The sequence below is a fragment of the Parambassis ranga genome, chromosome 5 (genome assembly GCF_900634625.1).
Source record: "Parambassis ranga chromosome 5, fParRan2.1, whole genome shotgun sequence".
NCBI classification, from domain to species: Eukaryota; Metazoa; Chordata; class Actinopteri; family Ambassidae; genus Parambassis; species Parambassis ranga.
The window spans coordinates 308,397-329,071 of record NC_041026.1 but is presented as its reverse complement, the minus strand read 5'-3'; the positions used below and the strand labels follow the sequence as shown (position 1 = coordinate 329,071).

Below are 20,675 nucleotides of genomic sequence, written 5' to 3'. Positions count from 1 at the left end.
ACATCAAAGACATGAAGAGTTCATTAAAGTGACTCACCTGCAGCCTCACAACAGTCCAGCAGGGCCACAAACAGCAGCAACCAGCACCGAGACATTTAACCCCTGAAGCTCTGACCCGTTAAATCAAAGAACCATCAGAGCTCTGAGTCTGAGGGTCACAGCAGACCTTCACAGACCGTCTGGACAGACCCCGCCCTGGAAGTTTAAGAAAAAGTTGTTGACCTCTCAGTTTCCACCCGGACAACATTCATGACCGTACCAAACGGACCCGGAAGTGCGTCATGCTAGTAAACAGCGGCAGCATGGCGGCTGTTACAGTGATGGATGGAAACACCGCGGAGGGTTTGAGAACAGCGTCCAAAGAAGTCCCAGAGACCCGCCGCTGCATCCCGGGAGATCTTATCCGTGCTGGACAGGGTCGTAGCCGGGTACGAGGAGGAGGCTTCGGGCCTCAGGCAGGAGATACACGGCCAGAGGAGCTGCCCTGACCCCGCCTGGCTTTGGGAGAGGTCAGACACAGAGGACGGAGACGACAATGAAGGAGGAGGTCAGTTTTGGACAATAAACTGGGCCGGTGGTGCTGTGGGGGTGGAGCTGGACTCCCTGACAGCAGGGTCAGACAGAAGGCCGCAGGTTTCCTGTTCACAAAGACTCAGTGCCCGCTTTGGATCATCCCAGCAGCACTCATCTGCTCCAGCCATGCCCCAGACCCCACGTCCATCTGGCTCCTGCACCACTCCACTCACTGTACAGGAGCACGAGGTCAGACGTGTACAGTGACCCCAAGAAGGCTCCCGGCCCAGACGGAGTACCCACCAGCTCACCCCCAGCTTTACCAGGACCTTCTACCTCTCACTGGCCCAGGCAGTCATCCCACCCTGCCTGAAATCCTCCACAGTAGTCCCGGTGCCAAAGAAGTCTCCCATCACCAGGATGCTCTTTGTGGGTTACAGTTCTGCCTTTAACACAATAATCCCAGACAGACTGTGCTCTAAACCGAACACTCGGCCTCCCTCCCCCCACATGTCCCTGGATAAAGGACTTTCTCACAGCACCGATCCAGCCCCCCTTTACATCTACGCAGAGTGTGTGGAGAGGGTCCACACCATCAGGTTTCTTGGCGTCCTCATCTCAGCGGACATCTCCTGGTCAGAGAACATCCCCTCAATCATCCAGAAGGCTCAGCAGAGTCCTCAGGAAGCACGACCTAAACCCGCCCTGCTGCTGACCTCCCTCATCCACTGAGAGCCTGCTGACATGCTGCATACTGTGTACAGACCATATTAATATTCTCAGGACTGTGAACTGACTCCTGTTTATATTGTAAATCTTTTTCTTAATGTCTTTCATACGTCTCTTTTTATACATTGCTTTATGCACTGAAACTAGATCAGGCTTGAATCTCATTGCACTGTGTACAGTGACAATAAAAGGCATTCTATTCTAGTCTAGTCTGTGGCCTGTAGGGGGCGCTCAAACACTCTGACAGTTCCTCCTCTGTCTGACCATGTGACAGTGTTTAAAGCAGAGACACAGGAAGTGTGCCAACTACAGCCACTTCCTGCCACACACAGCAGGACGGACAGAGTGTCTGAAGATAATAATCCACGGTTCTCCCAGAGGCTGCTTCAGGGACTGCAGACAGATCCTGCTGTTCATGCTGCTCTGCTTCTTCTTCCTCTTCCTGCTTCACTGCACACAGAAGCTGTAGTGACTGTGGTCATCAGACAGGAAGCCCTCAGACTGACAGTCAGGACGGAGGAGGCTCCACCTGATGTGACGGAGAACATATCAAACTCATCACACAGCAGGATGGAGGAAACATGGCCGCTGTGGCTGCTCTGTGAGTACACTGCACATTTTACAGGCCTCCTCTGTGCTGTTTGATGTGAAGCCTCAAACTAACCTGACTGTCATGTCTCTGCAGTGCTGAGCTCCCTGCTGTGCTGCAGCTCCAACCAAGCAGCAGACCACACCTCAGACTACACCTCAGACTACACCTCAAGATACGGTCAGTGAACGTCTCACAGCTCAGTCTGTTCAGTCCTTGTTAGGGAGCCTTGATATATGAAGGCTGAATAGAGACTTAGTGAATGTGTTGTTGGTGTTTGAATTCTAATGGATCAGCAGGTCTGAAGGTGAGTCCCAGCAGCTCTCAGCTGTTTAAAGGAGACTCTGTGTCTCTGAGCTGTGAGGAGGACGACAGCTCTGCTGGATGGACTCTGAGGAGAAAGACCACCAGAGGACAGGTGTCTCAGTGTGAAGACTGGGGACAACCAGCTGGTTCTTCCTGTAAGATGGGCTACGTCCTCCCCTGGGACAGTGGAGTGTACTGGTGTGAGTCCAGACAGGGACAGACCAGCAGCAGCATCAACCTGACTGTCTCTGGTAAGATGAGCCTGTGGACTCAGTGCTGATGAAGCTGTGTGTGTCTGCATGAAATGCTGTAGTGTGTCTCTGTGTGGAGGTGGAGCAGTGATCCTGCAGAGTCCTGTCCTCCCTGTGATGGAGGGAGACCCCGTCACTCTGACCTGTACAACAAGGACCCCTGCCTCCACCCTCCCAGCTGCTTTCTATAAAGATGGCTCCCTCCTCAGCACTCAGCCTGCAGGTCACATGACCATCCTCCATGTTTCCAGCTCTGATGAAGGCCTCTACAGCTGTGACATCAGCGGTCATGGAGAGTCTCCACCCAGCTGGATCTCTGTCACAGGTGAGGAGCTCCACCTGTCTGTGTCTCTGCAGCAGGTCTCAACGTTCACAGAGTCACTCTGATGTTTGATCATTTCAGGGAGACCTTCAACCACAACTACAACAACAACAACAACAACAACCACTCCCTCAGCTCCGCCCCCTGTCTCCCTCCAGCTGGTGTTCAGAGTGGTCCTCCACCTGGTGGTGTTCTGTCCGTACCTCGTCTCCACTGTCCTCATGGTGTCTCTGTATGGACACAGAGGTAACACTCTGATCAATCACTGACCTGTCAATCAATCAATCAATAAACTAATCAATCTCTTGATTCATGTTCTTTCTGACCTGCTCTGACTGCAGGAAAAGACCTGCCCGTCTCCATGGAGATGGCCCCGCCCACCCTCACTGAGCAGGGATTGGATGATGAGTATGATGACGTCATCTCAGCTGTCACCACGGAGCATCAGTTCTGAGTCAGAGAGCTTTAGCGCCCCCTGCTGTGTGTCTGTGTGTAGTGGATATATCCACTGTGAGATGTCCTAACAGGGCCACCGTACAGAGGTCTGACATCAGGACACTTTGAATATTTCTTATATATTTTTATCTTTAGTTGTTTCATGTCCTTGTTGTGTTGTCAGGTCATTACTGTGCTGCTCCTGCAGGGGGCGCTCTTCATCCTTCAACATGTCACATGTGTATCCAGCCTGTCTCTGAGCAGTGTAGGGCTCGCTCTGTAAATAGGACACATTAATATATGTGTCAACAAACCAACCTGTTTATGGCAGCGGCCATTACCACCAGCAGTGTTGTCATAGCAACAGGTCAGTGGTCACCATGAGGTCATGCTGTCATGTGTGTGTGAGTGAATGGTGATGACTGTCTGCATTCATTGTATCTGTGCTCACACAATAAAAGCTCCTCACAGTGCTGACATGTCACGTTTTTATTATTTGGATCAGAAATGTGGAAAAGATGCAAAGTTCACAGGATACAGCTGCTCTGAGGATGAAGATGATGAAGATGATGATGAAGATGATGATGGTGATGATGATGATGATGGTGATGATGGTGATGGTGGTGATGGTGGTGATGATGATGATGGTGATGATGATGATGATGAAGATGATGTTGATGAAGGTGATGATGATGATGATGATGAAGATGATGATGGTGGTGATGGCGCTGTCAGTGGTGATGATGTCACAGGGCACGCTGTGTGCTGAATAAACTGGAACATGTTGTGTTCATGCTGATGCTGCCGTTGCCATGGAGACAGGAGGTCACCTCCTGTCTGATGAGGGGAGGCAGATGTTTGTGTGTTTCAGTGTTTCACTTTGTTTTGAGCTCAGACTGAGTTTCAGTGTGCTCTCATTGGTCAGCTCCATCCTGTCTGCAGTCAGAGTGTGTGCAGCATCACTCAGGGATTCAGACAGAGACTCTCTTGAGTGTTGGTCATGTGACTGCTGCTCACAGTGACTCCATCATGGCTTCCTGCTGAGTGTGTGTTTGAGCTCAGACTGAAGTCTCTGAGTGTTTGTTCTGTTTGTAGTGTGCGGTTGTGGTTTGTGTGTGTTTGTGTATCTGCACTGAAGACAGGTGTGTGTCGGTGAGCCACAACCAGACAAGAAGCAGACACAGAACCACAGAGGAGGAGTCAGAGTTTATTGATCCCACTGAGAGCCACCGATCATCAGATTATAACACACACACACACACACACACACACACACACACACACACACACACACACACAGTGCTGCAGCTGGACTCAGAGTCTGGACTGATGGATCACTTCACTGCAGAGTAGAGGACGTCTGGCTCAGGTGGACGCCCTGAACACACAGAGGGGGGAGGGGGGGTGAGAAAAAGTAGCATTTATTTTGACTGACAAAATAACCACTAGAGGTCACTGTTCTAATATCTTGAACCCATGTGACCTTCCACTGGTTCTTCAGAGGACTCTGTGTGGACTCTCCTCTCAGTTCCTCCTTTGTTCACACGGTTCATTTATTTTTAAAGCAGACTGTGAAGCTGTCACATGAAGCTGCTGCTTTTATTCTGACACTTCGATCTTTATCTCTGTTCTGAGACGAGCTGCTGCTCTTTGTTCTCAGCTCTCTATTTTAAACTGTCTTCATGTTTCCATGGCAACAGTCCTCAGGTCTGATCAGTGTCTGTGTTCACACTGTGATCTAAAGCTGAGGAAGGGTCAGTCACAGACCATCAGTTACCAGTGGTCATGTAGCGCCCCCTGTGGCCGTATGCATGTAGTGCATACTCAAGTTGGCTTGGAGAGGGATTATTTATTTATTTATTTAATTGTTTTGGGCAAGCCAAGTGTAAACAGTTAGCTCTGATGTAGCCACACTACATTGACTTGTTGTTTATCAGTCATTAACTGTTCAGAGTTGATGGAAAGCTAACAGTGAGCTAGCTGACTAGCTAACAGCACATGGAGGTCAGAGTCTGAGCGTCTTAAAGGGACAGTTCACAGATCAGTGTCAGCTGTACCTCTGCTCCTCTGCTGATTGATGACGACTCGTCCATAAGAGACGTCTCCTGTCCTCACTGCTGAGTACACTGCAGCTGGATCACACTCTGCACACACACACACAGAGTATAAATACTAATGAGGTCAGTGTTAACATGTCCGTTTTTCTCTGTAACAGGAAGAGATGCCCACAGAGCTTCACCTCTGTCAACACATGGTTTTTTCCACCCTTTGTCACCATGAACACACAGAGACGACAACTGAATGGAAACATCAGCAGGAAGTTGAGCTGTGGTTTCACGCCCGGTTTAAAGATACAAAATGATCAGGTGTGAACGGTCAGTTCGAGCTGCAGAAACCACACACATGCCTCCACGACATGCAGAGGCACAACGTCTGTTTGTGGGTTAGTTCAACAACAACAGTAGAGACTGAACTAATGAACACAAAATGAGATTATAACACAATGAGATTATAACACAATGAGATTACAACACAATGAGATTATAATAAACTGTGGGATTAAAGAGGATTAGAATCAGAAATCTAACTGTAAAATTAAAAAACAAGTAGCAGAATCATGATGAAATCATGACAACTCAAAAGGCAGAGACCTGATTGGCTGTCTGTGCATGTTGACTTCCTGGTTAGAGCAGCTTACCTCTGGTCTTTGACTTGTCTCTCTGCTGTTTGATGACGACTTGTCCATAAGTGACGTCTCCTGTCCTCACTGCTGAGTACACTGCAGCTGGATCACACTCTGATGATAAAAGAGCATAAATACTAATGAGTCAGGTCAGTGTTCCTCTGAAACAGGAAGAGATGGCCACAGAGCTGCACTTTGTCACCATGAACACACACAGACTATCATTCAGTGGAAGCAGCAGCAGGAAGCTGTGGTTCCACACAGTCTGAAAACATCAAACAATTCTCATCAGTATGAACGGTCAGTTAGAAAACACGTCTGTTTTCATTTCATGTCTGGGCTAAAGGAGGAATTTACAAACTAATGGATTTGTATTTGAATAATAACTATGCTTCCTTTGAGCAACTTGTGAATACATTCAGTATCCCTAGGTCCCACTTTTTTAGATATTTACAGTTACGAAGTTTTGTGGCTTCTCACTGCCCTTGCTTACCCTCCCGCCCCCCTGAATCCTTGCTAGACAGTATACTTAAATTTAAGTCCACCACAAAGCAGGTTATAGGTAAAGTTTACAAACTCCTCAGCTCACATGATTCAGAACCTCTAGTGCAACTTAAAACTAAGTGGGAAGAAGATTTAAAGGAAAGAATCTCAGATGCAACCTGGCAGAAAATTGATCAGTTTGACTCAGGCGTTTTCTTTTTACCTGAGTGTTTCTATTTTTGTGATGCTTTCATTTTAATGTTAATTTTATTTACTGTAAACCAGCTTCCCATATGGCTGACCTTGAACAAAAAAAAAGACACAAACTGTACATTGAAAACCAACAAATGTCTGTAACAACCCAAAAGACAGTGCAGAGATCTGATTGGCTGTCTGTGCATGCTGACTTCCTGGTTGCTGCTGCAGCTTCAGACATGTTGCTGTCTGGTGTCCATGCAGCAGCAGGTGAACTGAGGTCTTTCCATCAGAACAGAGCTGTTAGCTGTTAGCACGCTAACCGCAGCAACACAACACAGAGAGCAGCACACTGACTGTCGTCATGGCAGCAACACGTCCATGTTTGTTCATGTAAACTCTGAGCTGCAGGGCTGATGCTGTTACCTCGGCTCCGTCTGATTGGCTGCTGCTGTAATATCTGCAGGTCGCTGTACGTGATGTCATCACTTCCTGCTTCTTGAGCTGAGATGAAGCAAAGAGAAGAAGAACTCACTGAGAACATGACGGACATTTGAGACAGGACACAGAGAGACGTCCAGACGTTTGTGTCTCACCTGCAGGTTTACTACAAACACCACGTCTCACCAGGACCAGGACCAGGACCAGGACCAGGAGAAGACCACCAGAGACGGATGGCCACACAGTGAGATGGGGGAAAGGTGTAGGTGCAGTGGTTGTTGTTGTTGTTGTTGTTGTTGTTGGGGGTGTCCCTGAAATGATCAAACATCAGAGTGACTCTGTGAACGTTGAGACCTGCTGCAGAGACACAGACAGGTGGAGCTCCTCACCTGTGACAGAGATCCAGCTGGGTGGAGACTCTCCATGACCGCTGATGTCACAGCTGTAGAGGCCTTCATCAGAGCTGGAAACATGGAGGATGGTCATGTGACCTGCAGGCTGAGTGCTGAGGGGGGAGCCATCTTTATAGAAAGCAGCTGGGAGGGTGGAGGCAGGGGGCCTTGTTGTACAGGTCAGAGTGACGGGGTCTCCCTCCATCACAGGGAGGACAGGACTCTGCAGGATCACTGCTTCACCTCCACACAGAGACACACTACAGCATTTCATGCAGACACACACAGCTTCATCAGCACTGAGTCCACAGGCTCATCTTACCAGAGACAGTCAGGTTGATGCTGCTGCTGGTCTGTCCCTGTCTGGACTCACACCAGTACACTCCACTGTCCCAGGGGGCCACGTAGTCCATCTCACAGGAAGAATTAGCTGGTTCTCCAAACCCATCATGTCCACACTGAGACACCTGTCCTCTGGTGGTGTTTCTCCTCAGAGTCCATCCAGAAGAGCTGTCGTCCTCCTCACAGCTCAGAGACACAGAGTCTCCTTCAAACAGCTGAGAGCTGCTGGGACTCACCTTCAGACCTGTTGATCCATCACAGTGTTTAAATATCAACAACTGAAAAGATGAGACACATTCAGTGACTGTTTGTCTCACAGACAGTTAAACATATCAAACATTGTTTTTTTAAAAAAACCAAAAGCATCCATCCATCCATCTTCAACCGCTTATCCGGGGCCGGGTCGCGGGGGCAGCAGTCTAAGCAGGGACACCCAGACTTCCCTCTCACCAGACACTTCCTCCAGCTCCTCTGGGGGAATCCCGAGGTGTTCCCAGGCCAGCTGAGAGACATAGTCTCTCCACCGCGTCCTGGGTCTTCCCCGGGGCCTCCTCCCAGTGGGACATGCCCGGAACACCTCCCCAGGGAGGCGTCCAGGAGGCATCCGAACCAGATGCCCGAGCCATCTCAGCTGGCTCCTCTCGATGTGGAGGAGCAGCGGCTCTACTCCGAGCTCCTCTCGGGTGACTGAGCTTCTCACCCTATCTCTAAGGGAGCGCCCAGCCACCCTTCGAAGGAAACTCATTTCGGCCGCCTGTATTCGCGATCTCATTCTTTCGGTCACTACCCAAAGCTCATGACCATAGGTGAGGGTAGGAACGTAGATTGACCGGTAAATCGAGAGCTTCGCCTTCCGGCTCAGCTCCTTCTTCACCACAACAGACCGGTACAGCGACCGCATTACTGCGGAAGCTGCACCGATCCGTCTGTCAATCTCCCGCTCCATTTTTCCCTCACTCGTGAACGAGACCCCGAGATACACAAACTCCTCCACTTGGGGCAGGAGCTCTCCTCCGACCCAGAGAGCACAGACTACCTTTTTCCGGTCGAGAACCATGGCCTCAGACTTGGAGGTGCTGATTCTCATCCCAGCCGCTTCACACTCAGCTGCAAACCGCCCCAGTGCACACTGGAGGTCCCGGCTCGATGAAGCCAACAGGACAACATCATCTGCAAAAAGCAGAGATGAAATCCTATGGTTCCCGAACCAGATCCCCTCCGGTCCCTCGCTGCGCCTAGAAATTCTGTCCATAAAAATTATGAACAGAACCGGTGACAAAGGGCAGCCCTGCCGGAGTCCAACATGCACTGGGAACAGGTCTGACTTACTGCCGGCAATGCGAACCAAACTCCTGCTCCGGCCATACAGGGACCTAACAGCCCTCAGCAGAGGGCCACGGACCCCATACTCCCAGAGCACCTCCCACAAGATGCCGCGAGGGACACGGTCGAACGCCTTCTCCAAGTCCACAAAACACATGTGGACTGGTTGGGCGAGCTCCCATGAACCCTCCAGCACCCTGCAGAGGGTGTAGAGCTGGTCCAGCGTTCCGCGGCCAGGACGAAAACCACATTGCTCCTCCTGAATCCGAGGTTCGACTATAGGCCTGATTCTCCTCTCCAGTACCCTGGCATAGACTTTCCCAGGGAGGCTGAGGAGTGTGATCCCCCTGTAGTTGGAGCACACCCTCCGGTCCCCCTTTTTAAAAAGAGGGACCACCACCCCGGTCTGCCAGTCCAGCGGCACTGCCCCCGATTGCCACGCGATGTTGCAGAGGCGTGTCAGCCAAGACAGCCCCACAACATCCAGAGACTTAAGGTACCCAGGGCGAATCTCATCCACCCCCGTTGCCTTGCCGCCGGGGAGCTTTTTGACTACCTCGGCAACTTCAGCACAGGTGATGAACGAGTCCACCACTGAGTCATCAGCCTCCGCTTCCATAACGGAAGGCGTGTTGGTGGGATTGAGGAGACCCTCAAAGTACTCTTTCCACCATCCAACCACCCCCTCAGACGAGGTCAACAGCTCCCCACCTCCACTGAATACAGTGTTGGCAGAGTACTGCTTCCCCCTCCTGAGGCGCCGGACGGTTTGCCAGAATCTCTTTGAGGCTGACCGATAGTCCTCCTCCATGGCCTCCCCGAACTCCTCCCAGGCCCGAGTTTTTGCCTCTACAACTGCCCTCGCTGCAGCATGCTTGGCCTGCCGATACCTATCAGCTGCTTCAGGAGTCCCACAAGCCAAGCAGGCCCGATAGGACTCCTTCTTCAGCTTGACGGCATCCCTGACCTCCGGTGTCCACCACTGGGTCCGGGGATTGCCGCCACGACAGGCACCAGAGGCTTTGCGGCCGCAGCTTCGGACGGCTGCATCGACAACGGAGGTGGAAAACATGGTCCACTCCGACTCAATGTCTCCAGCCTCCCTCGGAATCTGGGTGAAGCTCTCCCGGAGGTGGGAGTTGAAGATCTCCCTAGCAGAGGGTTCGGCCAAACGCTCCCAACAGACCCGCACAGTACGTTTGGGCCTGCCGGGCCTGTCCAGCCTCTTCCCCCGCCAACGGATCCAACTCACCACCAGGTAGTGATCAGTTGACAGCTCAGCCCCTCTCTTCACCCGAGTGTCCAAAACACAAGGTCGAAGGTCAGCTGACACGATTACAAAATCGATCATTGACCTCCGGCCTAGGGTGTCCTGGTGCCACGTGCACCGATGGACAACCTTGTGCTCGAACATGGTGTTCGTTATGGACAAACCATGCCCAGCACAGAAGTCCAATAACAAAACACCACTCGGGTTCAGATCGGGGAGGCCGTTCCTCCCAATCACGCCTCTCCAGGTGTTACTGTCACTGCCCACGTGGGCGTTGAAGTCTCCCAGCAAGATGACAGAGTCCCCGGTTGGGGTGCCATCCAGCACCCCTCCCAGAGACTGTAAGAAGGTCAAGTACTCTACACTGCTGTTCGGCGCATACGCCGAAACCACAGTGAGAGACCTCTCCCCAACCCGAAGGCGCAGGGAGGCGACCCTCTCACATACTGGGGAAAACTCCAACACATGGCAGCTAAGCTGTGGGGCTATAAGCAAGCCCACACCAGCCCGCCGCCTCACACCATGGGCAACTCCAGAATAGAAGAGAGTCCCACCTCTCAAGGAGTTGGGTTCCAGAACCCGAGCTGTGCGTGGAGGCGAGCCCGACTATATCTAGTCGGTACCGCTCGGCCTCCCGCACGAGCTCGGGCTCCTTCCCCCCCAGCGAGGTGACATTCCATGTCCCCAGAGCCAGTTTCTGTGTCCCGTGGTCAGGTCGCCGAGGCCCCCGCCTTCGACTGCCACCCAATCCACTCTGCACCGGCCCCTTACGGTTCCTCCCACCGGTGGTGGGCCCATGGGAGGACCAAAACCAACCAAAAGCAAAACCTCCAAAATGTGAAACTAGCTGCTTTATTTAACCTTTTCAGGGCATGAATTAAAGAACCTTTTTCAGTCTAGTAACAACTGAATTGTGAGACGTTCACTGACCTTGGTTTGTTGTGCAGCACAGCAGTGAGGTCAGGACTGAAGAGAGATGACAAGTTAGTTTGATGTAAATACAAAAACATCACAAAAGATTGAGAGCTGATGAAGAATGAAGAAGTGTTGACCAAAGTAGATGAACAGAGGGACCAAAGCGCTGCCTTTTTTTTGTCCAGGTGTTCCTGCAGACTCATTTATTCATTGCCTCTTTTGTAAACCTGCCATGTTGTGCCGTGCCAGAGTCCTGCCTGCATCCTCAAACAGGGCAATAACTGCTACAGAAAGGCTACTAACAGTCCATCCTCTCTTGTTGTATTTTACATGTATCTCCTGTCTTTGATGTAAATCATCTCTAACACCCCCTCAAGCTCTGACTGAGCAGCTGTGTCCTCTCCACAGCAATGATCTGACTTCATCTGTTCACAGGGTTCAGTCTGAGCTCAGCTGGCCTGGTTCCACACTGACCCTCAGAGCAGCACACACACAGACACACACAGGTTGTGTACTTACAGAGCAGACGCAGCACAGCTGCTTCCTCCATCGTCCCTCTCTGTGATGTGTCATCATTAGCTGGTTGTCTGATGGTGGCACACAGTGAGGCCCGCCCTCTTCCTCTGGGTGGTCTGTAGAAGTCGTACCGTCTCTGAAAGGTTTCACATGTATGTGATTGATCCCTGATCAGTGATTGATCCCTGATCAGTGTGTTCCATGTAGACAGTGATCAGTCCCTGTTTCAGCTCCAGCTCATCGGCTCACTCTGACTGCACTGAATGAATGAGGAAGTCAAAGGGTTACCATGGTAACTGAAACACAGCTGCAGGTGTGTGTGGAGCAGGAACAGGTGTGTGTTCCCCCTCAGAGCAGAGAGCTCCATCAGTGTGAGGATGTTCCTGCAGGAGCTGCTGATGACCAGCAGGGGGAGACGTCTGCTCAGGAACTCATCATGCTGAGGACAAAGATGCCTGCTCTGGACTTGATATTTGCAATTCAAAAATTGTGTGTGCAACAAAATTACATCACAACAACAATAAATACAATAGACAGAGTTACAATAGACAGATAAGGTCTTCAGGAGTGTTCCCCCCTTCCAAAAGTGTCCCCAGCAGTGAGTCTGAGAATACTGAGGCAGAGCTGTGAGATCAGCTGTTCACTGTTCAAACATGCTTATATGAGAGTTAATCAGTGAGTGATGGTCTCTCATGGGGACTGTCTGTCTCTTCAGCTGGACACCATGACGTCAGTCAGCCCTGCAGTAGGCAGGTGTGTGATGTTGGACAAACAGCTGATCAGATGTAGAGAGCGTCACATCCACACAACCTATTTAAAGCAACAATGATGATTCAGGAAGGAAAACGAAGGATGTCACGTGATTTATAAGAAACGCTGCAGCCGGCGCATGCGCATTACCGTCTTTTTCTTAGCACTGTTAGAACATTGTTCTCTTCCAGCAGCTTCTCAGGGACAAATGACATTTTACTCTAGACAGATCCAACACAAACACTGTCACTGTTGTTAAACTGAGGCGCCACAAGAACACTAAGTTTGGTCCGTCACCTGTCACCGGGCAGACTTCAGTCGAGAAGGTTTTCAGCGCAAACGCCCACGAATCATAAACTCCACCCTGTTTGAACTGCGCAGACGCAGACTGAAACTTCCTCAGACAAACTTCCTCAGAGACTGAACAGTTCGTCAAACACAGAACCAGCCGCTCCTGCTCTCCAGGTGAGGATTTAATCATTTATTCTTCACCTGTGAGCTCTGTACATCACTTTAAACATGTTCCAGCTTCATTCTGTGTATTTTCTGTTTCATATGAACAACATAAAAGAAAGGAGAAGAAGAGGAACACAAAATGTCCGCTCCAACATCTGCGTCACTCTTTGTGCTGCTTCTCGGTCTGCTGACCTGTTCTCAGGCTGAGGGTGAGTCTGAGGTTTTATTTCAGTTTCAGGATGTTTACAGAAGCGTTTTGTATAAAATTAATAAATCCTGTTTTAAGAAAAAAAAGTGATTTAATGAGACAGAAAACATGTTTCTGGAGAAAAGTCAGCCTAAGAAATAGTCAATAGGACGAAAAGATTAGAACAGGGCTTCTAGAGGCTGGTTCTGTAGCACCACAGAAGGACCGGTGAAGAGCAGAGGGAGGTGGAGTATGCAGAACAGCCAGCCGATCTCACTGAGCTCTAAACCCCCGCCCTGCAGCTGGAAACTCACTAACAAGCATACTAATAATAAATGATGACACAATGCTTAATACACAGGAAAAGAGCTGCTGCACTGGGTCAGACATGGTGTTTAGACACTCCCAGTGACAATAGAATAGAAGTACCACAAGATATTTGATGCCAAAAAGATGATTGCACCGTATATGACTCTGTATTAAGGACTACAGTTACCCTGTGGACTTGACAGATGACCAGGGGCGGAGTGGGACAACTTTTCAGCCCAGGAGTTTAATGGCCAAGACCGGCCCATTACTCACCACATGAAAAATTAGGCAAAAATGTAGCACGTAATTAGGGGTGGGCGATATGGCAAAAATTTTATATCACGATTCTTTAATGATACAATCACGATTTTATCACGATTTGTTTTTACATTGACACTAATTTGCATGTTTCTGTGTAAATGACTTCAGGTAGCTGCTCTGTCACTTCTCAAAAACTATCAGTAGATTTTAAAGGCAAACAACAACTCTGATAACCTGCACTCAGTATTAGTTTTCACATGAAAATTTAAATAATTTACAGAACAAAATTCAAACAGGTTAAAAGAAGACTAATGTAGTTCTGTAAAGTATTATTCAACAGTCATTAAACAGACTGAAGTGTGCCTCCTAAGGTTAAACAATAAATACAGTATGAGACTTAAGTAACTCTTAAAGTTCAATGTGATTTAGAACAAATGATCAAACTTTCATGGGAATCATGTCTAAGGACAAACGGAGCTGCTGCTGTCAGCTCTGTCCACCGTTCACTAGAGTCCTCATGGAGCCTCTTCATCAAATGCCTGCGTTATTGTTTTGGTGACGTCATCAGCTGCTGCCTCTGTCTGCATCTGATGTACACACACACACACACACACACACACACACACACACACACAGGTGCTGACGGCACAACAGCAGCGAACCTGAATATAACGAGCTGGTAATGTTCAGAAAGGTGGGCGCGTACGCGCTCGTAGCATTAGAATACACGCGGCCCTTCCACTGCGACACACGTCGCGCGCAAACACACACACAGGCTTAGAACACGCGCAGTACCGAACATAAAGGTGGAGTTGGTTTCAGGGACCAGTTCCTCCGTTCTCTTTTCGTTTTCAGCCGTAGCTTCCTAACAGGGAGGCTGTCATTGGTTGGTCAGGTTCACATTAAGCACACTGAGAGTTGGACGAGTGAAAAAACTCATGCGTCTGAGCGAACATAGAACTGCAATTAATAGAAGGTGCTCTATGGACGATAAAACGATCTGTCCGTTCTGGTAGATCGCCGATACGTTCAAATCCTTCACGATCATTTATCGTCAAATCGCACAGCCCTACACGTAATATACATGTTTTATTACAGTATGGACAATATTCATAAATAACAACTCAATCCTGGCCTCTTCTTGTCCCTGTGGCTGTGTTTTTTACCCTGGGCCACTGCAGACTCACTGGACTCTGTCACCTTCTCTCAGAGTCTGCTTCACCTATGAATAATATGTAGATGGAAACACTAATGCCAGGACACAAACAGCATCTTTGTTATGTTAATGTATCAACACAATGAACTTTAAGCAGCCCTTTTTACTCACCACCGCTCGTTCAGCCGGGCCTGGGCCCTCCCTAATCTCGTTTTTTTCCATAGTGTCTTCCTGGCTTTGCTCCTCAGATGCTACAAAAAGCCATGAAATCTATGGACAGAGCTTCCGTGACGTTTCTGAAGAGCTGTTCTGAGGCTCAGTGGGAGGTTCCGGGACCACCGCCATGTTGGTAGCGTCACGTCCGCCAAAACTCCAAATATGGACAAAGAGGGGGAGCACGAGCAGAGTTTAGGGGGGCGGGCGATCGTGGAACCAGGAAACTCGCGCTGTGATACGGCAAGCGCCTGTGACTCAAGTAATTTTAAAAGTAATTTTAAGTCCGAATACAATTAAAGTGTGGGTTGTAAAAAAATTCACCCCCCGTACTACTGACACTAGAAGAGAAACTATCATCTGAGACCAGAGTGGTTTTTGTACCAGGCTGTAAACATGTTTTGCTGTGAAGTCGCCATTTTTACATGGGAGTCAATGGGAAATTACTCGCTTTTGGAGCCAGCCCCCAGTGGCTGCAGCATGAACTACAAGTTTTGACACTTCCGCATGGGCTTCAAGTCTGAGGCCCGAAGGTTGCTGCTTGATTTTTTTTTTTTACCCACTTCTCTGACCCCATCTAGACTTTTGGTAGAGACGCGCTGCAGTGGACTAAACCAATGGTGAACAAGTGCAAACACAAAATCACTGTGGGATTCATGAAACCTGCGCATCCGCCAGTTTTGTTCTCATCACCTTGCATACGTGCATGAAAGTAGTGATTAGCATACTACCACACCCCCATTTCTCCATTTAAGGATTCCGCTTGCCTAGAGTTGAGTTGAGTTTGTGAGTTAAAGGCCCGTTTTACCTCAGCCCCGATCCTGATCCAGCCGGATCCTACCAGACAATTCATCGTAGAGGTAGATGCTTCGGATTCAGGGGTAGGGGCCATCCTGTCTAAGCGCTCTGCAGAGGATGATAAACTTCACCCCTGTGCATTCTTCTCTCGCCGCCTCATCTCTGCAGAGCAGAACTATGACGTGGGAAACCGTGACCTGCTCGCCGTAAAGTTGGCTTTGGAGGAATGGAGACATTGGCTGGAGGGTTCCGAGCAACCCTTTGTGGTTTGGACCGACCACAAGAACCTGGAGTTCATAAGGGGAGCTAAGAGACTGAACTCCCGCCAATCCTGCTTTGGGTCCACTCTTCTCGCTGGTCCTGTCACCCTGGAGTCCGCCGCACTGTCAACCTGCTTCAACGCCATTTCTGGTGGCCTTCTTTGGAACGGGGCACGAAAGAGTTCGTCTCTGCCTGCTCTGCCTGCTCCCACGGCTTGTCCTCTCATCGTCCTCCTGCCGGCCCGCTCCGTCCTCTCCCAGTGCCCGGTCGCCCTTGGTCCCATATTGCACTGGATTTCATCACGGGCCTTCCGCCGTCCGATGGTAACACAGTCATCCTCACCATTGTGGACCTGTACATTTTGTACCCCTCCCCAAGCTTCCATCTGCCTTCGAGACGGCTCAACTGCTGGTCACCCATGTCTTCCGGCTCCATGGCATCCCCACTGACATCGTTTCTGACAGAGGTCCTCAATTCACCTCCGGTGTTTGGAGAGCATTCTGCCGGGCACTGGGGGCCTCCGTCCGTCGTCGGGCTTCCATCCCCAGATGAACGGACAGACGGAGCGGGCCAACCAACATCTGGAGTCGACTCTGCGCTGTGTTGTGGCCACCAATCAAGGAACCTGGAGTTCCCACCTGCCCTGGGTTGAATACGCCCACAACTCCCAGTCCTGTGCGGCTACCGGCTTGTCTCCCTTCGAGGCCTCATTGGGTTATCTGCCCCCCCTCTTCCCGACCCAGGAGGAGGAGTTGGCCGTCCCCTCAGTACAACACCACCTGGGGCGCTGCCGTCGGATCTGGAAGCAGGTCAGGAGAGCCCTGCTCCGTTCCACCGACCAGAACCGGAGGTCAGCCGATCGCCACCGCACACCTGCCCCCCCCTACCAAGAAGGTCAGTCCGTCCTCCTGTCCACTAACACCATCCCCTTACGGACAGAGTCCCGTAAACTTTCCCCCCAGTTCATTGGTCCATTCAAAATCCTGAAGCTCATTAATCCAGCCACAGTCAAACTGGCACTTCCCTCATCTATGAGGATCCATCCTGTTTTTCACGTCTCCCACATCAAGCCTGCTACCCATAGCCCTCTGCAGCCGCCTGTTCCCCCTCCTCCACCTCCTCGCATCATCGATGGCGCCCCCGCCTACACGGTCCGGAGGCTGGTGGATGTGCACCGCCGAGGCAGAGGTTTGCAGTATCTGGTGGATTGGGAGGGGTACGGACCTGAAGAACGCTCCTGGGTCCCCAGGTCTGCCATCTATGACCCTGCGTTGGTTCAGGAGTTCCACTGTCTCCACCCTGACACGCCCGGGGGTCCGCCAGGAGGCGTCCGTTGAAGGGGGGGTACTGTGGTGAGATGCATGAGCACCCTCTTTTGGCCTACTGGTTGTTCTGTTTTTCTTTGTTTTCCCTTTGCTTTTTCTTTCAGGCGCTCTGTTGGGCTGCAGCTTCCTCTGGGCGGAGTACTGGGCTGATTGGTCTCACCTGTTTCTCATCTACATTAAGTAGAGTAGTAGAGTAGCCTATTTAAGGACTCCACTTACCTGCCTTCCTCATCAGTTCTTCAACTAACGTCGTGGTAAACAGATCGACCTCCTTCCTGAACCTTTTATACTCCAACCGCTCGTACTTATCCTGTGTCCTTCCGCCGCCTAGGAGCCTCAGCCTTGGTCCCGTCCAGTCTCCCGCTGCAGTCTCCAGAGCGCCTTTAAGGATTCCCACCGTCGTGGACTTTTTGTTTTCCTCAAAGACTTTCGCCCTTGTGGTTGTTTTTCGTTTACTCCAGAGAGACCTTTTCGTCCTAGTGGTCGTCTTTTGTTGTGCAAATAAATCCGAGCACCTTTGAGACCAGCATTTGGATCCTGAGTTTATTGTCTCATAACAACCTTGGTGCCTCATAAAACAACAACTGTTGTGTTTTCACTTCTAGATTTCACAGTTGCTGCACGTCTTGGAGCAAACGTCATTCTGCCATGTCACGCAGAGAGGAACATCAACACTGCAGTGTGGCGCTTAAAAGGCGAGGATGATGGATTTGTCCTGTATCGAAATGGAGACCCTAATGCAAAGAAAAAGCTGCTTCCATCTTTTAAGGGTCGGGTGGAGCTGAAGGAGGGATGGAAGGAGGATGGAGACGCGTCTCTGACTCTGAAGAATGTGAGCACTGAGGACAGCGGGACATATGAGTGCCGAGTCAAAGGGGACACAATTAAAGGAGCTCCGCTCATCAGCAGAGTCAACCTGACAGGTGTGTTTGGAGACTTACTAAATACTTTAAAACATTCTTTAACTTTATGTTAGAGCAATATGGAGATTAAAGCTTATACACACAGCTGTAGGTCTGTTGTGATGACAAACAAATGGTGCTGAAATTGGTCAGTTTGACCCTTTAACCTCTGCTCTGTTCTTGTTCAGTCCTGTCAAACGAGTGTACACAGGGAAAGGGAAGCCGCAGGAAGAGAGCTGCCGACTCCAACTGCACAGGTGTGTGTGTGTGTGTGTGTGTGTGTGGTGTGTGTGTGTGTGTGTGTGTGTGTGTGTGTGTGTGTGTGTGTGTGTGTGTGTGTGTGTGTGTGTGTGTGTGTGTGTGTGTGTGTGTGTGTGTGTGTGTGTGTGTGTGTGTGTGTGTGTGTGGTGTGTGTGTGGTGTGTGTGGTGTGTGTGTGTGTGTGTGTGTGTGTGCTGTTCTTCAGACTGATCACAGCTCTTTCTGCTCTGCAGGACACAGTGGAGGAGACAAGGAAAGGAGCAGAGGAGGACATGTTGGACTGGTTGTTGGAGTCACTCTTTTTGTGATTGTTGCTGCTGTTGCTGTTGTTGGTTTTATGATCTATAGAAGACGCCAGATGAAGAGCAGCCCTCCTCCTCCTCCTGATGAAGCAGTTAAAGTTCAGCTGGTCTGAGTTGAAGCACTTGGTGACATTTCCAGCAGCAGACCAATCAGAGCGTGTGTAGATCAGTGTTACTTTAACTTTTTTGACCCACGGCAGATATTGTACAAACAAACCCCATGGAACACCTGCTCTCTGTGTCGCTCACAGTGGACGCTACCTCAACTCAGTGCAGTCAGGGCTGCCGGACCAACTCAATGACTGTCACTATACGTTACTGGCACACACGAACCAAGACAAATTATTTACTGTGAATAAATAATAATTAATGGACCAATTAAGTGAAGTGGATAACTTCCGGCAGCATCATGTGACCCCTCCTTGAACTGCCACCTTACCGTGGTGGAGGGTCTGAGAGCTCAGAGGATGCTGGGAGCTGAGCTGTCTGCAGCTCTGAGCTGCTGGTAGGGTCTCCCATGGCAGACTGGTCCCAGCTGATGAGCCAGACTAAGAGCAGTTCATTGATCAGTGATGTGGTCTTCTTTTAAAGTGTCAATCAATCAATCAATCAATCAATCAGGCTTTATCTATAATTAATCATCACTGACAGAATCTTTATATGAAAGAAAAATCATTTTAACCCTCACAGTGCCTCTAGCTGAGTTTAAAGTGTGTCCACTGTGTGGGTCTGTGTGAGTCTGTGTGGGTCTGTGTGAGTGTGTGTGAGTCTGTGTGTGTCTGTGTGGGTCTGTGTTGGTCTGTGTGAGTCTGTGTTGGTCTGTGGGTCTGTGTGGGTCTGTGTGAGTCTGTGTTGGTCTGCTGTGTGCACAGAGCTGCTCAGACAGAGGCTGCATCATAACATGTGTCACATGGAGACCTGGTGTCTCTCTTGATGGTTCAGGTGCAGCAGGATCTCTGAGCAGCTCTGTGTCAGGACCTCCACCCTGTCACCAAGTGATGAAGAGCTGCTCGTCTTCACTCTGTGACTCAGTGTAGAAGCTTCTTCAAGCTTATGAAATGCACTTTATTTTTATATTTGGATAATGTTCTGAATAAGACTCCTATAGCCTGTTATTAATGTTGGTAATATTCAGTGATGAGTTCTGCATGAATCAGTTGGAGGAATGTTTCACTCCTGTTACTCTGATGGATCTAAATGTTTATTGAACTGTAGATCAATGTTACATTATCATGGAGGTTCAGGCTGACACCTGTTCTCTGACTTCATCATTACTGATCAATAGAAGTGATGATCACTGCCTAATTGATGCTCCTCATGACTTCAGGGTATGAACCATCATTATGATTATTATGTTCCTTCTTTGTGCCTCAGCAGCTGATATAACCAGTGCTTTTCAGGGTTTATATTCATTAGTTTGCCATGTTTATTAAGATAAAAAACTGTTAACTATTAAGAAGTTGTATTTTCATTCTCTTAGCAGCTCTGTGCCTTCATGCTGTCAACATGTACACAAACAAAATAAAGTTCCTCATCATAACTGAGGTGCAGAGGCTCGGCTGCTTCCTTCATGACTTCACTCTCAGCTCCTGGTGCTGCTGCAGAAATGATTCTTATTGTCCACCTGCTTCAGGACAGAGGCTTTGACCCTCTGTTCACAGAGCTCAGGTCACATGTATTAACTCTTAATGTGCTGCCAGTGCACATGGAGCCCTGTCAGTCTAACATGGAGGACAGGCTGTGGCTGAAGCTGCAGCTCTCTGTGAGACAGGAAGAGCTTCAACACAACA

General features: G+C 49.7%; 3 protein-coding genes across 7 annotated transcripts; 2 read left to right on the top strand and 1 right to left on the bottom strand.

The window, feature by feature from the left end:
* Positions 1–275: 275 nt before the first annotated feature.
* On the top strand, positions 276–10,136 carry LOC114436577 (Fc receptor-like B). Of its 4 annotated transcripts, XM_028406901.1 has the most exons (7): positions 1,362–1,843; positions 1,928–2,011; positions 2,128–2,388; positions 2,468–2,713; positions 2,792–2,956; positions 3,052–3,198; positions 10,126–10,136. In XM_028406901.1, exons 1-6 carry the CDS (start codon positions 1,813–1,815, stop codon positions 3,162–3,164), a joined length of 900 nt encoding a protein of 299 aa, XP_028262702.1. In that variant the 5' UTR covers positions 1,362–1,812; the 3' UTR covers positions 3,165–3,198; positions 10,126–10,136. The 4 variants fall into 4 exon arrangements, with proteins under 4 accessions (XP_028262701.1, XP_028262699.1, XP_028262702.1 ...); XM_028406900.1 differs by lacking the exon at positions 10,126–10,136 and having other exon boundaries at positions 276–1,843; positions 2,131–2,388; positions 2,796–2,956; positions 3,052–3,618; XM_028406898.1 differs by lacking the exon at positions 10,126–10,136 and having other exon boundaries at positions 1,347–1,843; positions 2,796–2,956; positions 3,052–3,618.
* Positions 4,340–12,354, bottom strand: LOC114436574 (high affinity immunoglobulin gamma Fc receptor I-like). Of its 2 annotated transcripts, none has more exons than XM_028406894.1 (9): positions 11,709–12,354; positions 11,205–11,240; positions 7,715–7,925; positions 7,337–7,599; positions 7,103–7,258; positions 6,933–7,010; positions 5,844–5,942; positions 5,203–5,289; positions 4,340–4,523 (listed from the first exon to the last, which is right to left on the bottom strand). In XM_028406894.1, the coding sequence occupies exons 1-9, from the start codon at positions 11,737–11,739 to the stop codon at positions 4,480–4,482; spliced, it is 1,005 nt and encodes a 334-aa protein (XP_028262695.1). In that variant the 5' UTR covers positions 11,740–12,354; the 3' UTR covers positions 4,340–4,479. The 2 variants fall into 2 exon arrangements, with proteins under 2 accessions (XP_028262695.1, XP_028262694.1); XM_028406893.1 differs by having other exon boundaries at positions 7,337–7,582; positions 7,662–7,925; positions 11,709–12,350.
* Positions 12,355–12,785: 431 nt separating this feature from the next.
* LOC114436586 (butyrophilin-like protein 2) lies at positions 12,786–20,429 on the top strand. Its single transcript, XM_028406916.1, has 5 exons — positions 12,786–12,920; positions 13,027–13,120; positions 18,027–18,344; positions 18,512–18,580; positions 18,817–20,429. The coding sequence occupies exons 2-5, from the start codon at positions 13,051–13,053 to the stop codon at positions 18,996–18,998; spliced, it is 639 nt and encodes a 212-aa protein (XP_028262717.1). The 5' UTR covers positions 12,786–12,920; positions 13,027–13,050; the 3' UTR covers positions 18,999–20,429.
* Positions 20,430–20,675: the final 246 nt, after the last annotated feature.